The 19740-nt window shown below is 37.2% G+C and overlaps 1 protein-coding gene and 1 pseudogene across 2 annotated transcripts; one reads left to right on the top strand and one right to left on the bottom strand.

The window, feature by feature from the left end:
* Positions 1-8796: 8796 nt before the first annotated feature.
* Positions 8797-10534, top strand: LOC147515018 (peroxidase 5-like; annotated as a pseudogene). The gene is made up of 4 exons (XR_015213344.1): positions 8797-9135; positions 9256-9447; positions 9560-9728; positions 9840-10534. The product of XR_015213344.1 is annotated as a peroxidase 5-like (transcript).
* Positions 10535-18273: 7739 nt separating this feature from the next.
* Positions 18274-19313, bottom strand: LOC147515017 (uncharacterized). Its single transcript, XM_086592769.1, has 3 exons — positions 19252-19313; positions 18422-19191; positions 18274-18296 (listed from the first exon to the last, which is right to left on the bottom strand). The coding sequence occupies exons 1-3, from the start codon at positions 19311-19313 to the stop codon at positions 18274-18276; spliced, it is 855 nt and encodes a 284-aa protein (XP_086448895.1).
* Between the last annotated feature and the right edge of the window lie 427 nt (positions 19314-19740).

The following is a 19740-nucleotide window of genomic DNA, read 5'->3' as shown; positions in this document are numbered from 1 at the left end:
CGCCTTTGTGTAGTCGGTGTCTATCGTCTTCTCATATTCAAACACAAATTGGCGCCCCAAAGTCCTAACAACTTTGTCTTTGAGATCCTTACCAATATGTCGCCAATCCTCATAGCATCTTTGGAAAGTCTCGACGAGCAATGTATCCCAATCTTGTACCAAATTCACTAACAACGTCTATGGGTGTATTTGGTTGGCCTTTTCGGTTAGTCTGCATTACAAGTTTCGGACGTGGTTGACCCTCAATTTCTTCGATGCCAATTGAAGGGCCTCTTTTTAGAAGATCGCCTACTCTGGATGAACTTCGGAATGTTTGTGGCATCATCACTGTACAAACAAACAACATTTTAAGCTTGTACCATACATAATTATTAAAAGAAATCTTAAATGTTAAACTGAAATTAATTACCCATGTCTTCATTGAAGTGATCATCATCCGGTGAGTTTGAACCACCGGTGAGTAGTGAGTGTCCATGTTCACTAAATAAAATGTGGAATTTCATGAAGCAAAAAGCAAAAGAAAATAAAGAAAAACAAAGTGACATTTCAAAGAGAGCATACAAATCAAATTATAAGATTCTAATAACATAACATAGGAAAAAGAAGTTATTAATCCTATACTTGTGCTGATTTTCTGCTCCCATGATGACACTTCACAATCAATTATAATAGTTTAATGACATAAGGACATAACCAATGACATAAGGACATAACCAAATAGTTTAATTTTATATAATGCAATAACCAACAAAGAAATGGTCTAAGGTCTATTAGATCTTTGTCTCTTTTTATTTCTCCTATTCTCAACAACCACAAACACATCTTCTGGGTCATTAGGTACTAGATCATCCTCCACGGCTTCCACATTGGAAGGCCCTCCTATATCAATATTAATATTTATCGTTCTATCATATGATAGCAGACACACTTCATCATGATCAGAATACAACTTTTTTGGAACCTCTATGACTACATACCAATTTGAGGTTTGCTTCTACATCTATTTTCACACCAGTTTGGGAGCATTTTACCCAATCACACTTGAACAAAACAGGCTTGTACCCCCTCTCGATCATTGTAATTTGGACAATTTTTCGAAGAACACTATAGTATTCGACATAGTCTTCAATTTGGATATTTGTCCTTAGCAATAGACCGAAAAGTAGTCATGCATCTTGTGCTAACACATTTTTGTTTTGGTTCCTTCGTGCTCGTTCATGATCCTTGGTGACAAAGAGAAAACCATTTACACAATACTTTATGTATGTTGTTGCCAAACCTGTAGGTCCTCTCACAACATCTTTGAACTGGACATCATTTGACTCTATGTACTCAACCTGTGTTTTCAACCATGATGTGAAATTATCACACAAAGGTATCCTTAAATGGCTGCCCTCTTCCTCCCGGTTCTTCTCCGGTCCTCAAGAAATTTGGTGTACTTCCTACACATTATTTAACATGTTAGAAGAAATTGCATTTGATTAAACTAGTATGCAATTCCAAACAATAATGTCAAGGTATACTTACTCCTGCCAATAATCATATTTAGCATGGCTTTTTAATACCCAATTTCGTGCTTTTGTTCATACTCAACACCTTCTAACCCATAGCCATGACCCACACCAATTGGCCCAACCTCCTTAATAGTATGATCATAAATCTTATCAAACAAATCGGGTACAAGTGGAGCTTCATTTTCAGCCATCCTATCAAGTTTCTCTAGAATACCACCCCCTCCTTTATAGCTGCAGAATGAATAAGGATCTCTTCTTTCAAGTGGCGCCCTTGAATACAGCCCTCGGGGCGTGCTTTGTTTGAGACGGATCCCTTATAAGTCTTCATCATCCTTTAAGCGACAAGGAACACATTATAGGAATCACATTAATAGGAAACAGAATTTTCAAGACAACAATTACAAAACTAATACCTTTTCGAGAATGTATACATCCATCTCGCCCTAAACGGGGACCACATTCACGAGCCTCCCGAGCAAGGTGAATGGGCAAATGCATCATGATAACAAAAAGTGATGGAGGGCAATGTCTCGAGTGCACACAATGTCTTAATCATATTTCTTTCAAAGTACATTGAGTGTTTCGACATCTATTGTTCTAGCACATAAAGCACCAAAAAGTACAAATGCTTTTGATGATGGATCGAGCTTCCTTTTCAACGCCATCTCTATAGGCATGTTGAATCGCTACGGGAGCAAGTCTTTGCATCAAGATGTGATAGTCATGTGACTTCAATCCCTTTAAATCTACTGAATCAGCCTTGACAATATTAGACCAATTACTACTAAAACCAACGGGCACACTCAGATTGCGTAATGTATCAAGAAAGCATTTCTTCTCCACTTTGTTAAGCCAAAAAATTCCCGGCTTCATAACAGTTTTACCATTCACCTGGGATAACCAATACCTCCTTTTAATTTTCAAAAGCTTCAAGTCTTTGCGTGCCTTGTCATTATCCTTGGTCTTCTCTTTCGAATTAAGCATCATTGCAATCAAGATTTCACAAAAATTCTTCTCGATATGCATGACATCAAAGTTATGAGGGACTGGAATGTACTTCCAATAATCCAACCCAAAGAATCGACCTATTGGTAAAACACGATTCACCTTCATTTTTCGGTTATCATCGCGACTTTCGGTAACATTGTGTTTCGTTTGCCTTTCCCAACTTTTTGCTTTTAAGTTCATTGTCATAGTATCAACCTCAATCCCAGTTAGCCTTCTTTGGTGGCTCCTCTAGCTCTTGAGTTTTATCATAGGTGCTTTCTCTTGTATCATTTCTGGCTTCATCTAACAAAGGCAACCAACGTCTGCTTCTCATGTACACATGCTTACCTCCATTCTTGAAGCCAAAAGAAGCGATCTTTGGACCACAATTTGGACAACCAAGTTTTCCTTTAGTCTTACAACCGGAGATATTTCCATATTTTGGAAGGTCATGTATTGTCCACATCAAAACAGCCCGCATTTTAAAATCGTCTCCTTTTGATGCATCTTTTACCATTACCCCTTCATGCCACAAGTCATTCAACTCTTTGACCAATGGTTGCAAAACACATGAATATCTTTACGGCTGTTTTGGACCTTCGATGAGTGTTGTGAGCATAGTGAATTGGGGTTTCATGCACAACCAAGGTGGAAGGTTGTAAGTCACACACATCACAGCCACGAACTATGCAATGAGCTTAATGACCCAAAAGGATTGAAGCCATCGGTTGCTAGCCCCAAACGGACATTTCGAGGGCTCGGCAAACAAAATCTAGGTATTGTGTATCAATTAGCTTCCACACCCGAGTGTTGGATGCCCCAAAGTACACGGAGGGGACTTTCGGTTGAATGCCAACGATAGCCTTTGCTACCCAATCCACTCTATATAATCTCTTTAACCTATCGCTAGTGGAAAATATCTTAAAATCTTAAGACAGACGGACTGACCCTTTCTTTCTTTCCTCAATGCTTAAAGTTTTAAACCTCGAGACCCCACAAATATGACAAGAAACCTTAGATTTGTAGTCTCCCCAGTATAACATACAATCATTTCTGCACGCATCAATTTTATCATACTTCAATCCTAAATCTTTGATTATCTTATCCGCATAATACATATTTTTTGGTGTGTTATTCCCACTTGGAAGCACCAACTGAAATAGTTGAAGCAATGCAGTAAAACTTTGGTCAGTCCACCCATGTGTGATCTTCAAATTAAATAATTTCACTACAAATCTAAGAACGGTGAAGTCCTTATTTCCAGCATACAATTCACTCATCGCCTTACGCAAATTAGAACTAAACTTAACATCTTCAAATAAGTCATTTTCAAATAAGTCATTTTGTTCATTATGTTCTCCCATTAGCGTATCCAAATTATCACCACCAAGTTCCCCCACCACAGTGTTAAGGGCATTAGCCATGTCCGTTTCATTATATGCATTATCACGAAAACCTAATCCTTGTTCAACATACTGATTTTGTGCTACTTCACCATGCACGAACCACACATTATATGTTTCGTCAAAGCCATGCCTAAAACAATCTACTTTGACGTCATCATGGGTCTTGGCTGGGCCTTGGTTTAGGCATTTGCCACATGGACAGGGTATGACCTTTTTATTACGATGGTGTATCTTCGTGAACTCCACAAATTTCTCTAAACCGGCTATAAAAGCGGCTTATCCGGATATTTTAAGGAAATCCAACTCTTATCTATCGATGAAGCGAAAGCATCCATACCACTATATATAACAAAGAAAAGCTAGTATGTAAGAAGCATCAACCAAATCAAATAATTAGGCACAAAGAAATCAGATGAACCAGTTTATATAGGCGAAAATCACGAGACTAGCATACTTTCTCGTTCACAGACATTGATCACTCCATTAAATATCATTCTAGTTGCACTACACATATATCAAACCATACAACACTCAGACAAGTATATAAAGATTGCTCATTTATAATATCGACAAAAGCAATACACAGAACATTACACATACAAATACCCTTGGCTAAAAAATTCATGAATTCAAATATAAACTCCATCACCCAATTTCTACATTAAATGCAAATAAATATAAAAAAAAAAAAATATACCTATACTCCCAACTTTGGAACCCAGATTTATACAACACATAATGAAGAGGTTCCCAATAATTGAAAACTTCATCACAATCACTTATAATATTAGAAGTAGCACTCCAGTATCTCAACACACCCAAACAAACAAACACATCAAAAACGACTCAATTTCTTTTTATTCCCATTTTTTTCTTCCGAGTTTTCAGGTTTATCTAGTTTCATAGTAGTGGTTTTAAGTAATGAATAATAATCGCAAAGTGGATAGATAATGTCGGCGATTAGAGAGGGAGCTCTTTTTTTTGGGCTTTTAGTTTTTTAAGAGAGTGAATGAGGGAGAGATTTGAGAGATAAAACTCATTAAAGAGGAAGACATCTAGTGTCCTAGCAATTAAATTCGGTATAAAAGCGGTAATAAAATCAATGGAAATAAACCACTAAAATCAAGCACCCAAATTATCTTGAAGAGGGTAATACTAAGTCCGATGCGTGTAAAGTCATCGGTGATAAAAGTAAGAATTCGAAGAGAGGAACAGGAGCAGGAGCGGGATGCATAAGGACATCCGAAGAATCAAGTTATGGATTTGAATCTAGTGGTCCTAGAGTCTCACAAGACTGAAGGATGCATTGGCCTCGCTTCAACGGACATTTGTTGTGTTAGATGCAAACGGACATTTGTCCTATAATGTTAAGCTAGCTCGGCTTCTTGATTATGACATGGTATTCTTCAACGGAGGTCATTGGAAGGAGGCGGGTATGCATTATTATTACTTACTACAACTCTTGCAAATAAGGCGAAATTTGGTGTTTAAGTATTGTCTATAATAAAACTGTATCCATGTTGCGATTAAACTTTCTACAAGGAGCGGAGACAGACCGAAATGAAGTTGCAAAGATACGAGAAGCTGTAAATTAAAACATGCCAAGGAAAAACAAATAATCGATTTTATTATACTAAACCAAATTAAGAAGTGAGAAGGTTACCACAATTGCAGAGAGAGAAGGAAAGTTTGTGTTTGAGATTGAATAATCACTCGAACCTAGACAGAAAATCAAGTTGCAAAACCAAACTATTTAAAGTTTATTCATTTTAAATAATTGAATAATCAAGTTTGAGATTGAAAAGTACCGTCTTCAAACTCACAGCGGAATCGCGGAATCGCCGTCTTAAAAAAATTAAGGCAAAACTTTCTTTTCTTGAAACAATAGAGCCACTGAGAAGAAATTTTTGGGGGGAGATTTTCAGCGCCTAAATGTAAGCCGACGGTTTCTTGAATTTTTTTATTGTCTAAAGAACAATAGAGCCACCGAGAAGAAATTTGGGATTTTAGGGTTCAATTTGCTGCGGATTAGATCCCTAAGAAAACCGTCACCGGGTTGGAATAGATGAAAAGTTGGCTGTGACGGGCCTGGGCTTTTTTGCCGACGGATATTGTACATCAGCAATAGAATTATGGACTGGATCCGTAGGCATATCTATTTTGGATCCGTCGGGAAATGTCAATTTTTTAGTAGTGACAGAAATATTTTCTAACTGAATTAAATTCATCCCAAAGATACTCGGTTAATATTGGAGTATCAATGGATTCAATGGGTTGTATTTTTGATGATTTCTTGCATATATGTGACTATGATGCATTCCATTTCATAATGCAGTTACTATACGAGAATCATTCCCTTCGACAATTGCCAACACCCAATGCATGAACACTCATAAGAAGAACGTACTTCCATAGATTCCCCACCTGTCTCACTCTACCTGCGAGTAGTTGCTTACAGTAGATGGTTACAACATATCGACTATTATAGTGGAGGACAAGTCAGAGCGACCTACTTCTTTTTGTTATTGGTGTACTTTAATTCTTATATTGATGTAATATCCTATGTAGACTGAGTATGTCGTTGTGCCGCATATGCCATTGTAATTTCATTTTGGATGATTGATTAACAAACCAAATGACTCAGCTCCTGCATGTCCTATTCTTCCAATTCAACACCTACGGTTGCATATTATCTATTTACCTAAGGTTTGGATACTGATTTCAGTGAATAAAGTTACATAGATACTTTTGATATGTCAATTGTAAGTGCTCATCCAAATTATGTTTACACTACTGGGTGAGTTTTGTTTGATATCGCGTTCATAGCACGTGCATCTTGCTAGTATATATAAAGGCATAAGAATTAGTTTTATATACTTAGTTAAAATTGATATACATAATCAAAGTATAATAAAAATAAATAAAAAATTACAAAAAAAAAATAAACTAGTAAAATATAATTAGATTGGGCTCGACCCGGCCCTTATTTGGCCCTCAAAAATGAGGGTCGAAGGGCGGAGTAAGAGCTTGAGTTTTCATACTTGACCCTACTCAACCCGACCCTCAATACAAAATAGAAACGGGCTGACTGGGCCCTCAATTATTAGGGCTTTTATTGTTTGAGGGCCGGGCTAGCCCGGCCTGACCATTTTATCACCCCTAAGTCAAAGCCCAATTCAATTGTTTCGTTAATCAAATGGGTTACGGGCCCAAAAATAGAGTCCGGCCCGAAAATAGTGGGTCTAGGCTTCTTGCTGTCCAGAAAATGTATATTTGAAGTTGTGCGTTTATGTGAAACTCGCAGTTGTGATTATTTATTTTTTCGGATAGCTGGACAACAAATTTTCTATGTCAGAATCTGTTGCTGCAAATCCTGCTATTAGATCATTAGATCATTAGATATGGTTGTGTGTTTAGTCCGAGCCTTTTAATATGAGCGACTTGGATTCGATCTTATTAAGTTTTCTTCCAGTTTTAATTCCTTCCTATTTATCTATAAATTCGAATGCAAAATATTAAGGTCTTACTCATGTTTTTAACAGGGGTGTCGATATCAAATGAACCAAACTCACTAGTGAATTTGATTCTGAAATGGTCTTATTATTCTCTCACAAGTCACAAGTCAACCAATGTTTCAGTTCTACTTTGGGTTAATCAATAAGAATTATTGATGGAGTTTGGCAGCTAGAACCATCCAATCTTATTTCCTCAATGCTAGAATCTATCATCGTTCTCTTAAAAGTTTGAGGATCTTCCCGGTTTCATCAAGTGCTACTAAAAAAGGGTCTCACATAACAACCAAGAATCTGGTGGTTGTTCTGTACTTGTTACTTGTTAGTCTATTCATGCCAAGTGTATACCGTATATGGAATGGTTGACAATCAAATTATCAAGTGAAGTCGTTGATGATGATTCGTTGTTAACAGAATCGCCAGTACAATCTCACCTAATTTGCCAGTGCACATAATTTGAAGTATGAGACTGGGTCTTCGACTTTCGGAAAAGTTTTGTCAAGTAAATGGAAGGAGCCACGATAAACTCTTCCTGAACTCAATGATATCTGAAAAATCGTTGTATTTGGTCATATATAAATTCACAAATCATTTGGAGTGTGCCCGGCCCACGTTTGGATTTTTATACTTACAAGTTTTATCACCCCATTATTTAGACACTCATACCTTATTCCATATATTTTAGACAATGGAATCCAGTTGACTTGGTGTAAAAGTTATTTAAAAGAAGAAAACAAAGATTTTTAAATTGAAACACTTTTAAATATTTCTACAGTTATGATTAAATCTCAAATTCGTGTTTATCTTTTCTATCTTCAAAAAATATAAATAATTCTGAACATTTCTGATCACTTAGGGTTTGATTGGTTAAGCAACACTGGAATTTGAGAATTAGCCGGTTATGGTGTGGTGACCTCCTATTATACTGAACAATAAATCTGAAATTCGATCATGTTTTTGTAACGCAGATATAAAAGCTATTACTCTAGCCCTTCCGACATTAATCTTCGCAACACTGACTTCAAATATAACTGTACACTTCATTTAAACTACAAAACTTCATTGTGCCTTAATATAATCTCATGTTGAGCTTAATATAATCTGTTGTAATACACCTCAATAATGCTGTCCTATTACTGCATTTTCTGCATTACACGTTTATCAACTCTGCTGCAATAATATAATCTCATGTTGAGCTTTTATACATATATCTCAACCTAAAAACATATATTCTTTTTCTTGGTCACTCTTATCAAATGAATTTGCTTTAGAAATTGCTAATAAATATAGTATGTCTTTGACGAGTAACAAATAATGTATCATTTGCAGGTCAAAGAGAAAGGGATTCCTGCCTATAAAAGCAGAAGGGAACTTCCTCAGCTCATTATATTGTAGAGAAAAAGAGTAAGAGAGACTACTAAGTACACAAATATATCATTAAGTACAATGAAGTTTCTTGCAGTAGTTTGCCTTGTTGCCCTGGGGTTCCTCATATCAGATGTTGGAGCTGGCCGCCATGGAAGGGGTAGGAGAAATGGTAAGGGTGAGAGACCTTTGGGCACAGCTGGAGACGACTGTCTAAGTTTTTACTATTACCAAAAATCATGTCCACAAGCTGAGGATCTAATCGCTAAGTTGATGGCGGATATTGTTAGTAAAGATCCAAGGGTTCCTGCTAGGATAATAAGGATGCATTTCCATGATTGCTTTGTGAGGGTGTGTGACATTTATGCTTATAATTAATTGATGGAGTTTGGAACTATTATATGGTTGTAAGTAATTGATAAAACAATAAGCGTGGCTTACTATTTGAAACTTGTTTAACTAACCATGCAGGGATGCGATGGATCTATCCTACTAAACTCTACATCGACTAACAAAGCAGAGAAAGATGCACCTCCAAATAACCCTAGCCTCCAAGGATTCAATGTCATTGACCAAATTAAACAAGTTTTGGAGAGCCAATGTCCTAATGTAGTATCATGCGCTGACATTCTTACATATGCAGCCAGAGAAAGTGTTGCGCTGGTAAGTACTACTTATAGTAGTTCACGAAACAGTACAAATAACTTCTCGAGTATCTTAAAAAATAAGATTGTTTTTCTACTGAGTTTCATTTGCTTGGCCATATCATTATTAGACTGGTAGGTTCAACCGTTACGCTGTTAGGTGGGGCTGAAAAGATGGCCGAATCTCTCTAGAATCTGAAGCTCTACAAAACCTTCCACCTCCTTCTTCCAATGTTAGTTCACTCATTCAAAAATTTGCTTCAAAGGGCCTATCTCTTGAGGAGATGGTCACCCTCTCAGGTATTGTCCTACTCGTTTTATGCTAGCATTTTTTATTTCTTTCATATTGAGTTCCTTGAACCATCTTAAAACTAATTAAGGAATAAACAAAATTTTGTTGCCGGCTTGCAGGAGGACATTCCATAGGTGTTTCTCATTGTTCTTCTATCTCTGGAAGGCAAGTAAACTTCAAGAACTCTGGAAAACCAGATCCTACTCTAAACAGTAATCTGGCAGCATCATTAAGACAACAATGTGGCAGTGTAAGCACAGTCGATAAGATTGTGGTCATGGACACATTCACACCTACCGTTTTAGACAACAAATATTACACTGGTTTGTTACAAAACAAAGGCTTGTTTACATCGGACCAGTCATTACTCACTGATATACGAACTTTAAGAGAAGTGAGAGGCAATTCAGCTATACCATCAACTTGGGAAACGAAGTTTGTTAATGGAATGACCAAAATGGGAGAGATACAGGTTCTAACAGGGAAGCAAGGAGAGGTCAGAAGGAAGTGTAGCCTTGTAAATTAAATATGCAGCGCTCGCAAAAAACCAATTCAAGAAGTAATCAGGGAGAGAAGCTAAGAAACATTTCCTCGTTCATTCGTCCTGTTCCTATTAAGGTTGAGCGTATTATTTATTAGCGTGGTCGTTCGTTCGTTCCGTGGTGAAAATTCTTGGAAAAGGTCTACCAAGAAGATATTGAATTTGCTTTCAATATTCAATTTAAATAAATAATAAAATGTATTTCATTTTTTTTCATCGTCGATAGAACCTGAAATTTTGGTTCTCTTTATTACATAGCGTGCTTTATAATTACCAGTGCTTCCAGTTACTTTTGGATGATAAACATATAAGTAAACTTCTTGTGCAATAAAAAGCATATATACCGGTATGGTTAAGCCTTTTGTTCACATATTATGTGATGTCTAATAACACCTTTTCTCAAATATTCTAAGATCACACAACCTTATTAATGAACAGAATGAATGAAGAAGATGAATTGAATCAAAGTTTTATTGATTGGCCATAGAAATTTACAATCTCTCTCTCTATTTCTCTCTCCTGTTTCTAATGATTTTTTTGACCAATGAACTAATGAATCTTATTCTCTTGCTCTTCCCTTCTTTATATAGTATCCTGATTTGGTTTTGACCCAGTCAATCTTTGACACATGTTCTTTGTCTTCCTCCTCTTTCCCGCTCAATACCTGCAAATGTTTGAAAACAACTACGAAATATACCGAGACATTGACCCTTATGCCAATGTCTCAAGTTTTGAAATATCAGTTAGAATATCTCAAGACACGATATTTGCACACTACATCGCCCCCTCTCGAAAATTTGAAATTTTGCTAAAAAATTTCAATTTTTCGAGATGCATTTATATCAGTTTGGGCCCAAATATCGACCCGGTCCATATTGTCAGACAAGAATTTAAAACAAACTGTTTATCTTTCCCACAACTTCAAGCTTCTTCCATACGCTACATCCCCTCCATAATGCAATTTTCCTTGCTTCGTTTCTACTGTGCTGCATTCTTGCCCTCAAATTCTTAGAAAGAAATCCCACTCTTGCAGGTATGCTTGTAAACTTGCGGAGTATGTCTTCAGACCTTTTGTTTGAGTTATTGAAACCTCTGCGGCAAAACAAGGCTTCTTTTAAAAGTTATGCGTTGGGATATCATAACCATCACAACCAGAATTATCGGTTTTATAGGATGCCTTCGAACTACAAGAATGCGAAATTGTATGGTTTTAAGATCAAAGGCAATTGGAGCTAGGTTCGAAAATAATGATTATTCTAACAATATATCAGATAAGATGTTAACTCAATATTCTTATAATTATTATTTTAAATAGTTAGCATCGCATGATGATTATCTTGTTCTTTTTTTATAAGGGATATTCTGAAGTTTCCAAATATATCATTGTTTAGCAGCGAGATGATAAAAAAGAAATTTGTTAGTTTGTTCAGTCATAATGCAGATGTCTATGATCTGTCGTTTTTAGACGATATTGTAGATTATTATCATGATATAGAAACTGGATTGCTTAATGAGCCTAGGGAATTAGCACCTTACTGTGGCTCAAAGAAGAAGAAAAATGTTATTGTAGATGATAGTAGTGAAGATGACAAAGAAGTAGAAGGTGATGATTCTGAGGATAGTGGACAAGAAAATATTAGAAAGAAGAAAAGAAGCGTACGTCTAAAAAAGAAGGAAAAGAAAAATGGGGATAACTCAAGTAAAATTGAGGAAGGGATTGAGAGTCGAGAAATGGTATGTATATAATATTTCTTTTAAAATATTATATATGTAATACCTATAATATGTTTTGGAATGATGTTTCATTATAACATGTATTTTGTCTTCCGGCACAAAATACTACTGATGTGCATGATATTGATGGTGATGATGATATCGGTGGGGAAGCGATGACTAACAGTATATCTGAACTTGATGTTAGTGTTGATCTTGTTTTTGTGATTTAGAATTATTTTCGTTATTGATTGTTTAATTTTTCTTTTGTTAATGTAGATGGCAAAATAAGTTGGCTATGGTGGAGATACAATTGGTTCAACTTTTGTTGTCAGGATCAATTTTGGAGTGCCAACTCCTTTTGGTAGAAGTAATGTTAAAGTTCCAATACCTGTTGTTGGAACCGATGCTGGTGTTTCGAGTTTAGTATCAACTGTTGTTTGCACTAATGTTGGATTGCTGACTTGTGCTGTTGAGACCGATGAAGGTGTGTCAACAGAAGTGTCAACGATTGTTGGTACAAATTCTAAAGTGTCTACTATTGTTGGCTCATTGCGACCCGAGGGGATGGTGGCGATTCGAACACTTGTGCTCATCACTCGTGCAAGCCTTGGCAATTGAAGGTTAGATGTTGAATAGTTATTTTTTGTTGTATTTACTTATTATTATATATTTTTATTTTAAATTATTATGTTTAATATTTCAGATATACAGAGTTATTGTGTTTGGATTATCAATGAAGTGTAGATTTTGTAAAAACCGTTAATATGTTGAATTCAAAGCTTGTAGAGGTAATTTTTGTGTGTGTGTGTGTGTGTGTGTGTGTTTTTTTTTTTTTTTTTTTTAGCAACACATTATTTTTGTTCTCTTAGGCGTCGAAGCTTGGGGATTGTGCTAAAGAAATCTTAGAAGCTAAAGAAAATTATAAGATTAAAACCAGTGAATATGCGAGATTGAGAAATATTTGGAAGGAAAGAGAGCTCATCTTCGGGGAGAATGAGCATTATGAGAAAAAGTACTTATGAGAAATAAAGTAGTTTTGCACGACTATGAGATGAAAATGAATATCATGAAAGCTGAATTGTCGAAGCAGAATCAAGAAATTGTTGTTCTCAGGGAGCAGAAGGTTTTGAGTGATAAAGTTGAGATTTTAAAATGTGAGAAATTGGAATTTGCTAAACAAGTTTTGAAATTTGAGGGGATTAGAGGAGAGACTACAAGGTACTATTTGAAGAGAATGCATTTTTGAAGAAGGGGTTAGATGAATATCATGAGAGGGTAGAAAATTTTAGGGTTGGGTGTGAAGAGAAGGATGATATGATTGAGAAGCATGCAGTTGAAACTAAGAAATCTGAGGAGTTGTTGCGTGAAGCATCGGCAAGTGTTGGACTTTGGAAATCGAGAGATTCTGATAAACGAGAAAAATTGCAGCAGCTGTCAGATTATTATACTATGTGTTATAGGAAGTTGGAAGATGTATCACCATCGGATCTAAAAAGTGTTCCAGTTCCAGTGGAGGATAGCATTATGCCGCAACTTCTTGAGTGAAGTTTTTGTTTTTTATTGTTAGGATGATGTGAGGTTAGGTTACGGTTTTTTCTTTCTCGATTATGTTTATTTTTTCCACTGTATTCATGATATTTGGATTTTATCTATCATAATAGATCGAAATATAAGGGGTCAGTCAAAATATATAAGAGTTGGGTAATCTGGCCTTGAGGTAGGTCGGCAAAATAGATATAAGTATTAAGGATAACGTAATTAGGGTGTTGCCGCCCCCATAATATAATGATAACATAATAAAATTTGGGGTGTCGCCGCCCTCAAAGTGTAATGATAACATAATAAAATTTGGATCGCTGCCCCCATAGTTTAATGATAACATAATGAAATTTGGGGTGTCGCCGCCCCCATAGTTTAATGATAACGTAATGAAATTTGGGGTGTCGCCGCCTCCATAGTGTAATGATAACATAATGAAATTTGGGATGTCGCCGCCCCCATAGTTTAATGATAACATAATAAAATTTGGGGTGTCGCCGCCCCCATAATGTAATGATAATATAATGAAATTTGGGGTGTCTCCGCCCCAAAGTGTAATGATAACGTAATGAAATTTGGGGTGTTGCCGCCCCCATAGTGTAATGATAATAAAGTTTGGGATATTTGATCCCTAGTTAAAACGAAAGATGGATCGAATTTTATTGAATTATGAAATGATTACAATGAATGAAAAACAAAACATTCAACGATAAAACTTTTTCAAATGAAAAACATTCCATGGCTTGGCAAATTTTTCTCCAGTGATTCGACGAAGGAAATAAAACCTTTTAGATGCTGGCCTATCAATGATGAAAGGTCCTTCCCAATTCTCTAACAACTTTCCAGATTCAATGAGCTTCTGTTTTCGGCTAAGTACCCAATCTTCTGGTTCAAAACTCTTGAGGCAAAGCTTTCTATTATATTTGCGTTTCATGTATGCCTGATATTTTATTAGACATTGTAAAGCTTCTTCTCGAGTTTTATCAATTGAGTCTGCCACCAAAGTTAGAGCAGCATCATTGTTGCCAGTTTGTACTGCTTCTGTCCTTATAGTTGGTGCAATTAATTCTGTCGGGAGGACAACATCCATGCCATAAGCTAGGTTGAAAGGAGAAAGATTGGTAGAATGCTTCGGAGTGGTGCGATAAGCCCAAAGCACTGCTGGCAACTCTTTACCCCAATTACCTTTTGCTTCATTAACCTTCTTCTTCAAAGTCGAGAGAATCGTCTTATTGGTTGCTTCTGCTTGTCCATTTGCTTGTGGATAATATGGTGCGGAGAAATTATGTTGAATTTTTAGTGAGGCACAAAATTTGTGAATTTCTTCCACATCAAATTGTTTACCGTTATCAGAGACGATGTTAGATGAAATTCTAAAGCGACAAACGATGTCTTTCCATAAGAAACGCCGTACATCTATTACTGAGATGTTGACAAGCGGTTGAGCTTCTACACATTTAGTGAAATAATCAGTCGCAACCAATAAGAATTGTACACTTCCAGGAGCCTTTGGTAGGGGTCCCACAATATCCAATCCCCATTTCGCAAAAGGCCAAGGGCTTAGAATTGGGTAGAGTTCCATTGCTGGAAGTTTGCCCATATTTGCATGTTTTTGACATGGTATGCATTTTTGGGCAAATTCCGCTGAGTGTCTTTCCATGCTAGGCCACCAATATCCTTGAGTCATGGCTTTATGTGCAAGACTACGTCCCCCAGAATGGTTTCCACAAAGTCTGGAGTGTATTTCTTTGAGAACTAGATAACCATGATCTTTGGAAAGACATCTGAGAAGAAGACTGAAATTGTTTGCTTTCCTATAAAGTAGGAGCTTGCCTTTAGAATTTGGAATTATGACAAATTCCCAGGCATCTCTCTTAATTTTGTAGGAAAGTGACGAATCCTCAGGTAGAGTTCCATGTTGTAGAAATTCTAAATAAGTAGGTCTCCAATCATCTGGTGAAGAATCACCGTCGATAGATTGGAGATCCAAATGTGGTACTTCTGGAGAATTATCTGCTTCATGGGACTCATCTTCCATATCAACATTGCTTTGGTCAGTATCCTGTGTGAGTGGAGAATCACTCTCAAAATGATGATCAACCAAATCTTGATGGTCAGCTAAATCTTCTTGAGCTGCTTCCTCTGAGTGAGATTCTAAACTTGTGCCAGCCGATTGAGCTAGCTCTTCTCTCTTTCTTTTCCTTGTTGTTACGGCATTTACTTGCTCGAATTCGAAATTCCGAGATGTCGTCTGGAAATAGCATAGATGAGAAATATATAAGTTTTGAACATGTTCTTCTATAACAGTTATGCTTGGAAAAGGTCGGAAATCAATACAGATTTTTCTTTCATTGTTAACATCAACTGCGGCAGAAAGATAGGCTAAGGCATCGGCATGACGATTATCATTATGAGAGCGTTGGTGAACTACAATGGATTTGAAATGAATGGATAACTCATGCATTTTTCGAACATATGCAGCCATCCTATCATTTCGAGCAATAAAAGATCCACCAAATTGATTCGCAACAAGCTTTGAGTCAGTGAATAACTCGATCTTTGTCCCCCCCAGGTCAAGTGCTATTCGCATTGCATAAAGAACCGCTTCATATTCAGCTTCATTGTTTGATGCGCAAAATCTGAGGCGAACAGATTTTTCAATTTTCTCGCCATCAGGTCGGATCAAAACACAACCAAGACCTGAACCTGATTTGTTCTTGGAACCGTCCGTGTGTAGAATCCATAAAGAAGGGTCGGCACTTGTGGATGGATTAGCCGATCCTTGTTGCGGATTAGGAGGAGGTTCCTCAAAATGCTCTTCCGTGGTCGGTATGTCATCGACAGGAAAATCGGCCATAAGTGATGCCATTGCGTGGCCTTTCTCAGATGATCGGGCTTTGTAGATAATTTTGTAGGCACTCAATATGTTTCCCATTCTACTAATCGGCTCGAATCAGCATTTCGAAGAACTTTTCTCAAGGGGTATTCAGTGTAGACATTGATGATACGCCTTTGGAAATAAAGTTTCAATCTTCGTGCACTATGGACAAGTGAGAGAGCTATTTTCTCAATCTGTGAATACCTTGCTTCTGGAGCTGTAAAGGTCTTACTTATGAAGAAAATTGGTTGTTCATTTTCATCATCAATGAATAAGACGGCACTCACAGCTATTTCTAATGCTGCCAAATAGATGCCAATTGTTTGTCCGGTGGTCGGACTAGCAAGAATTGGCGGCTGTACTAGGTATTCTTTCATTTTCTGAAAAGCTACGTCACACTCATCTATCCATTGTGGGGATCCCTTACTGGCTTGAAAAAAGGGGTGGAGCTGATCTGAATATTTTGAGATAAATCTACCCAAAGCGGCTATCCTACCTGTAAGTTGCTGGATTTGCTTCTTTGTTTTTGGCGAGGGCATTTCAGTAATTGCACAGATTTGATCAAGATTAGCTTCAATGCCTCGTTTGGTCATAAGATATCCAAGAAATTTACCCGATGCTAACCCAAATGCACATTTTGTTGGATTTAGACGCATTCGAATATGCTTAAGCTGATCAAAGAATTTTTGCAAGTGATGAAGGTGAGAAGACTCTTCATGCGACTTGATGACCATATCGTCAATATAAGCTTCCATAAACTTGCCTAAGAAGTCTGAAAATGATGTATTTATGAATTTCTGATATATTGCCAGTTCATTCTTTAGACCGAAAGGCATTACCTTATAGCAAAATAAGCCTTGGTATGTTATGAAAGTTGTAAGTTCTTGTTCATCTTCAACTAATGCAATTTGATAAAATCCTATTGAGGCATCCATAAAAGAAATTTGTTTAAACTCTGAAGTGGCATCAACCATTTCAGAAATACGAGGCAAGGGATACAGGTGAACAAGACATTTTTTATTGACATCAGTAAAATCAACACAGATTCTAAGTTTCCCATTTTTCTTAGGGACTGCTACTACATTGGATGTCCATTTCGGATATAGTACATGCCTAATAAAATTAACACTTAGAAGTTTGTCGATCTCTTCTTTCACTTTGAGCTTTCGATCGGGAGCCATTCGGCAAGGCTTCTAACGCATTAGCTTTTATGTTTTGTCGATATCCAACCTGTGACATGCAAGTGAAGGATCAATCCTAGGCATTTGTTCGACCGTCCACGCAAACACTGTGTAATTTTTCTTCAAAAGCTCAATGAGTTCATCCTGTTCTTTCTTGGAAATTTCCGCATAAATAAAAGTGGTTTCTTCTTCCTTGTTGTTGATCTGTACTTCGAGGAGCATGTCGATGGTCGGGGGGTCACCTAAATGTTGCTCCATAGCCTTTACCCGGCCAATGGAATTTTGTAATTGCTATTTTACCCCATCGACATTTAGGATGGTGTTGCCCTTAACTTCCGAATCTTTATAATCTTCGAGTACAGACTCATGGCACTTCAAAGCTGCTATCTGATCACTTCAAACTTTGCATACCATACCATCACACACACCGAACTTGATAGCGATGGAAAGTAGAAACGACAGCTCCCATTGAGTGGATCCAATCTCTTCCCAGAATGACATTGTAGGAGGAGTTACAATCCATGAGAAAAAAATCAATTGTAACTTCCTTGTTCATTAATGTTACCGGAAGAGAGCATCTGCCAATTGATTTTGCTGTTGTCCCATCGAAGCCAATGATTGGATTTGGATCGGGAATTATCATTTTCTCGGGGAGAATGAGTCATTTGTAACAACGCTTATAGATCACACTTGCCGAACTACCTGTATCGATCATGATTTTCTGCACACGATGAATTCCAACAAAAGCTTGTATTACAACAGCATCATAATGAGGATGGTGCACTCCTATTAGATCATTGTCAGTCCAACAGAGAGGTCCTTCCTCATAAGTCTCAGTACTCATACCGTGGAGAAAATCATATCCACTATAAACATAGTGGTGGTTGAGATCAGTGATCTTGGAGTGATTGAAATTCTTGCGCTGAGTGTTAGACATTGAATCAACTCTGGCATGACCGACTTTGATTACATTGTGTGCGGTCACGACTAAAGCTTGTTTCATTTTACCCAGCACGTAATCCTGGAGCATACCCTTCTCGATCAAACCTTGGATTCTACACCATAGAGATTGGCATTGTTCAATTTCATGACCAAAATCATCGTGGAATTTGCACCACAGTGTTTGGTCACGTGTAGCCTTGGTATCTTCGAAGAGAGGAAAAGGTGGAGATAAGATATTCTTTCCCTTAATTTTCTCATAGATAACAGCATACTTCTCGTTGAGGGTGGTAAGCTTTAACTCGGGAAGTTTCTTTTGTTCTTTGTCGTTCCATTGTTGTGGCCTACCATCACTCTTGAACTTTTGATCGGTAGTTTGTTGAAACTTCGGTTTTTTACTTTGTTCCTGTGGCTTGCTTATTCGATCCCTATCTTTGTGAACTCGTGCTGATGCATCATCTTCAACTCGAATAAACTGTTGAGTTCGAGCAAAAAGTTCATCACGAGTTGTTGGGACGTCTTTTACTATTGATTTGTAAACGCCGTCCCTATCATAATTAATGCCTTCCTTGAAAGCATAAATGACAAGAATATCAGATGCATCTGGAATTTCAACAGCTGCTTTCCTAAATCTCGCAACAAACTTACTGGGCTTTTTGTCCTTTCGTTGTTTAATACTGAATAGAGAATCAATATTTTACGGTTCTTTCCAGTTGTGATGAAAATGTTCCGCAAACTTGTAAGCAAGATCAGTAAAATTGTGGATGGATCTTTCTGGAAGCTTGTTAAACCATCTCATCGACTCAATTCCAATGAGTGTGGACAAGAATAACTTGCAAAGAAGAGCATCGTCGAAAGTCCATAAGATCATCTTGTTTCTGTAATTAACAAGATGCATCAAAGGATCTCCATCAATCTCATCATACTTTTCGAATTCTGGTTGCTTGAAGTCCTTGTGATGAACAGTTGTTTAGATTCGGAGAGAGAAGGGAGAATCGATACCACTCTCTATAGCGAGATTTCGAATTTTGTTTTCTCGAGACTTCTTATCATTAACAGCCTTCAGTATAATCTCATGGAGAGGTCGTTCAAAAAATGGAACATTCTCTCGACGATGGTCCCGACCGAATTGTGGACGTTTTGGCCAAGATTTCTTCAGAGGAGGTGGAGTGAGTTCTCGTCAACCCGTCCATGCAGGAGAAGGTGACTGAGCCAGTAGTGGAGAT

This window comes from Coptis chinensis, chromosome 2 (assembly GCF_015680905.1).
Source record: "Coptis chinensis isolate HL-2020 chromosome 2, ASM1568090v1, whole genome shotgun sequence".
NCBI classification, from domain to species: domain Eukaryota; kingdom Viridiplantae; phylum Streptophyta; class Magnoliopsida; order Ranunculales; family Ranunculaceae; genus Coptis; species Coptis chinensis.
This window is presented reverse-complemented; position numbering and strand designations above follow the sequence as displayed.

Bases quoted from the DNA above. Each gene is read 5' to 3' on its own strand.
- LOC147515017 (XM_086592769.1), bottom strand. From the start codon at position 19,313: ATGAGATGGTTTAACAAGCTTCCAGAAAGATCCATCCACAATTTTACT. The intron at 19,192-19,251 runs GTTTGCGGAACA...TTCTCTATTCAG, and splicing joins TTTACTGATCTTGCTTACAA to TATTAAACAACGAAAGGACA. The intron at 18,297-18,421 runs GTATGAGTACTG...CATCGTGTGCAG, and splicing joins TGGATATGATTTTCTCCACG to AAAATCATGATCGATACAGG.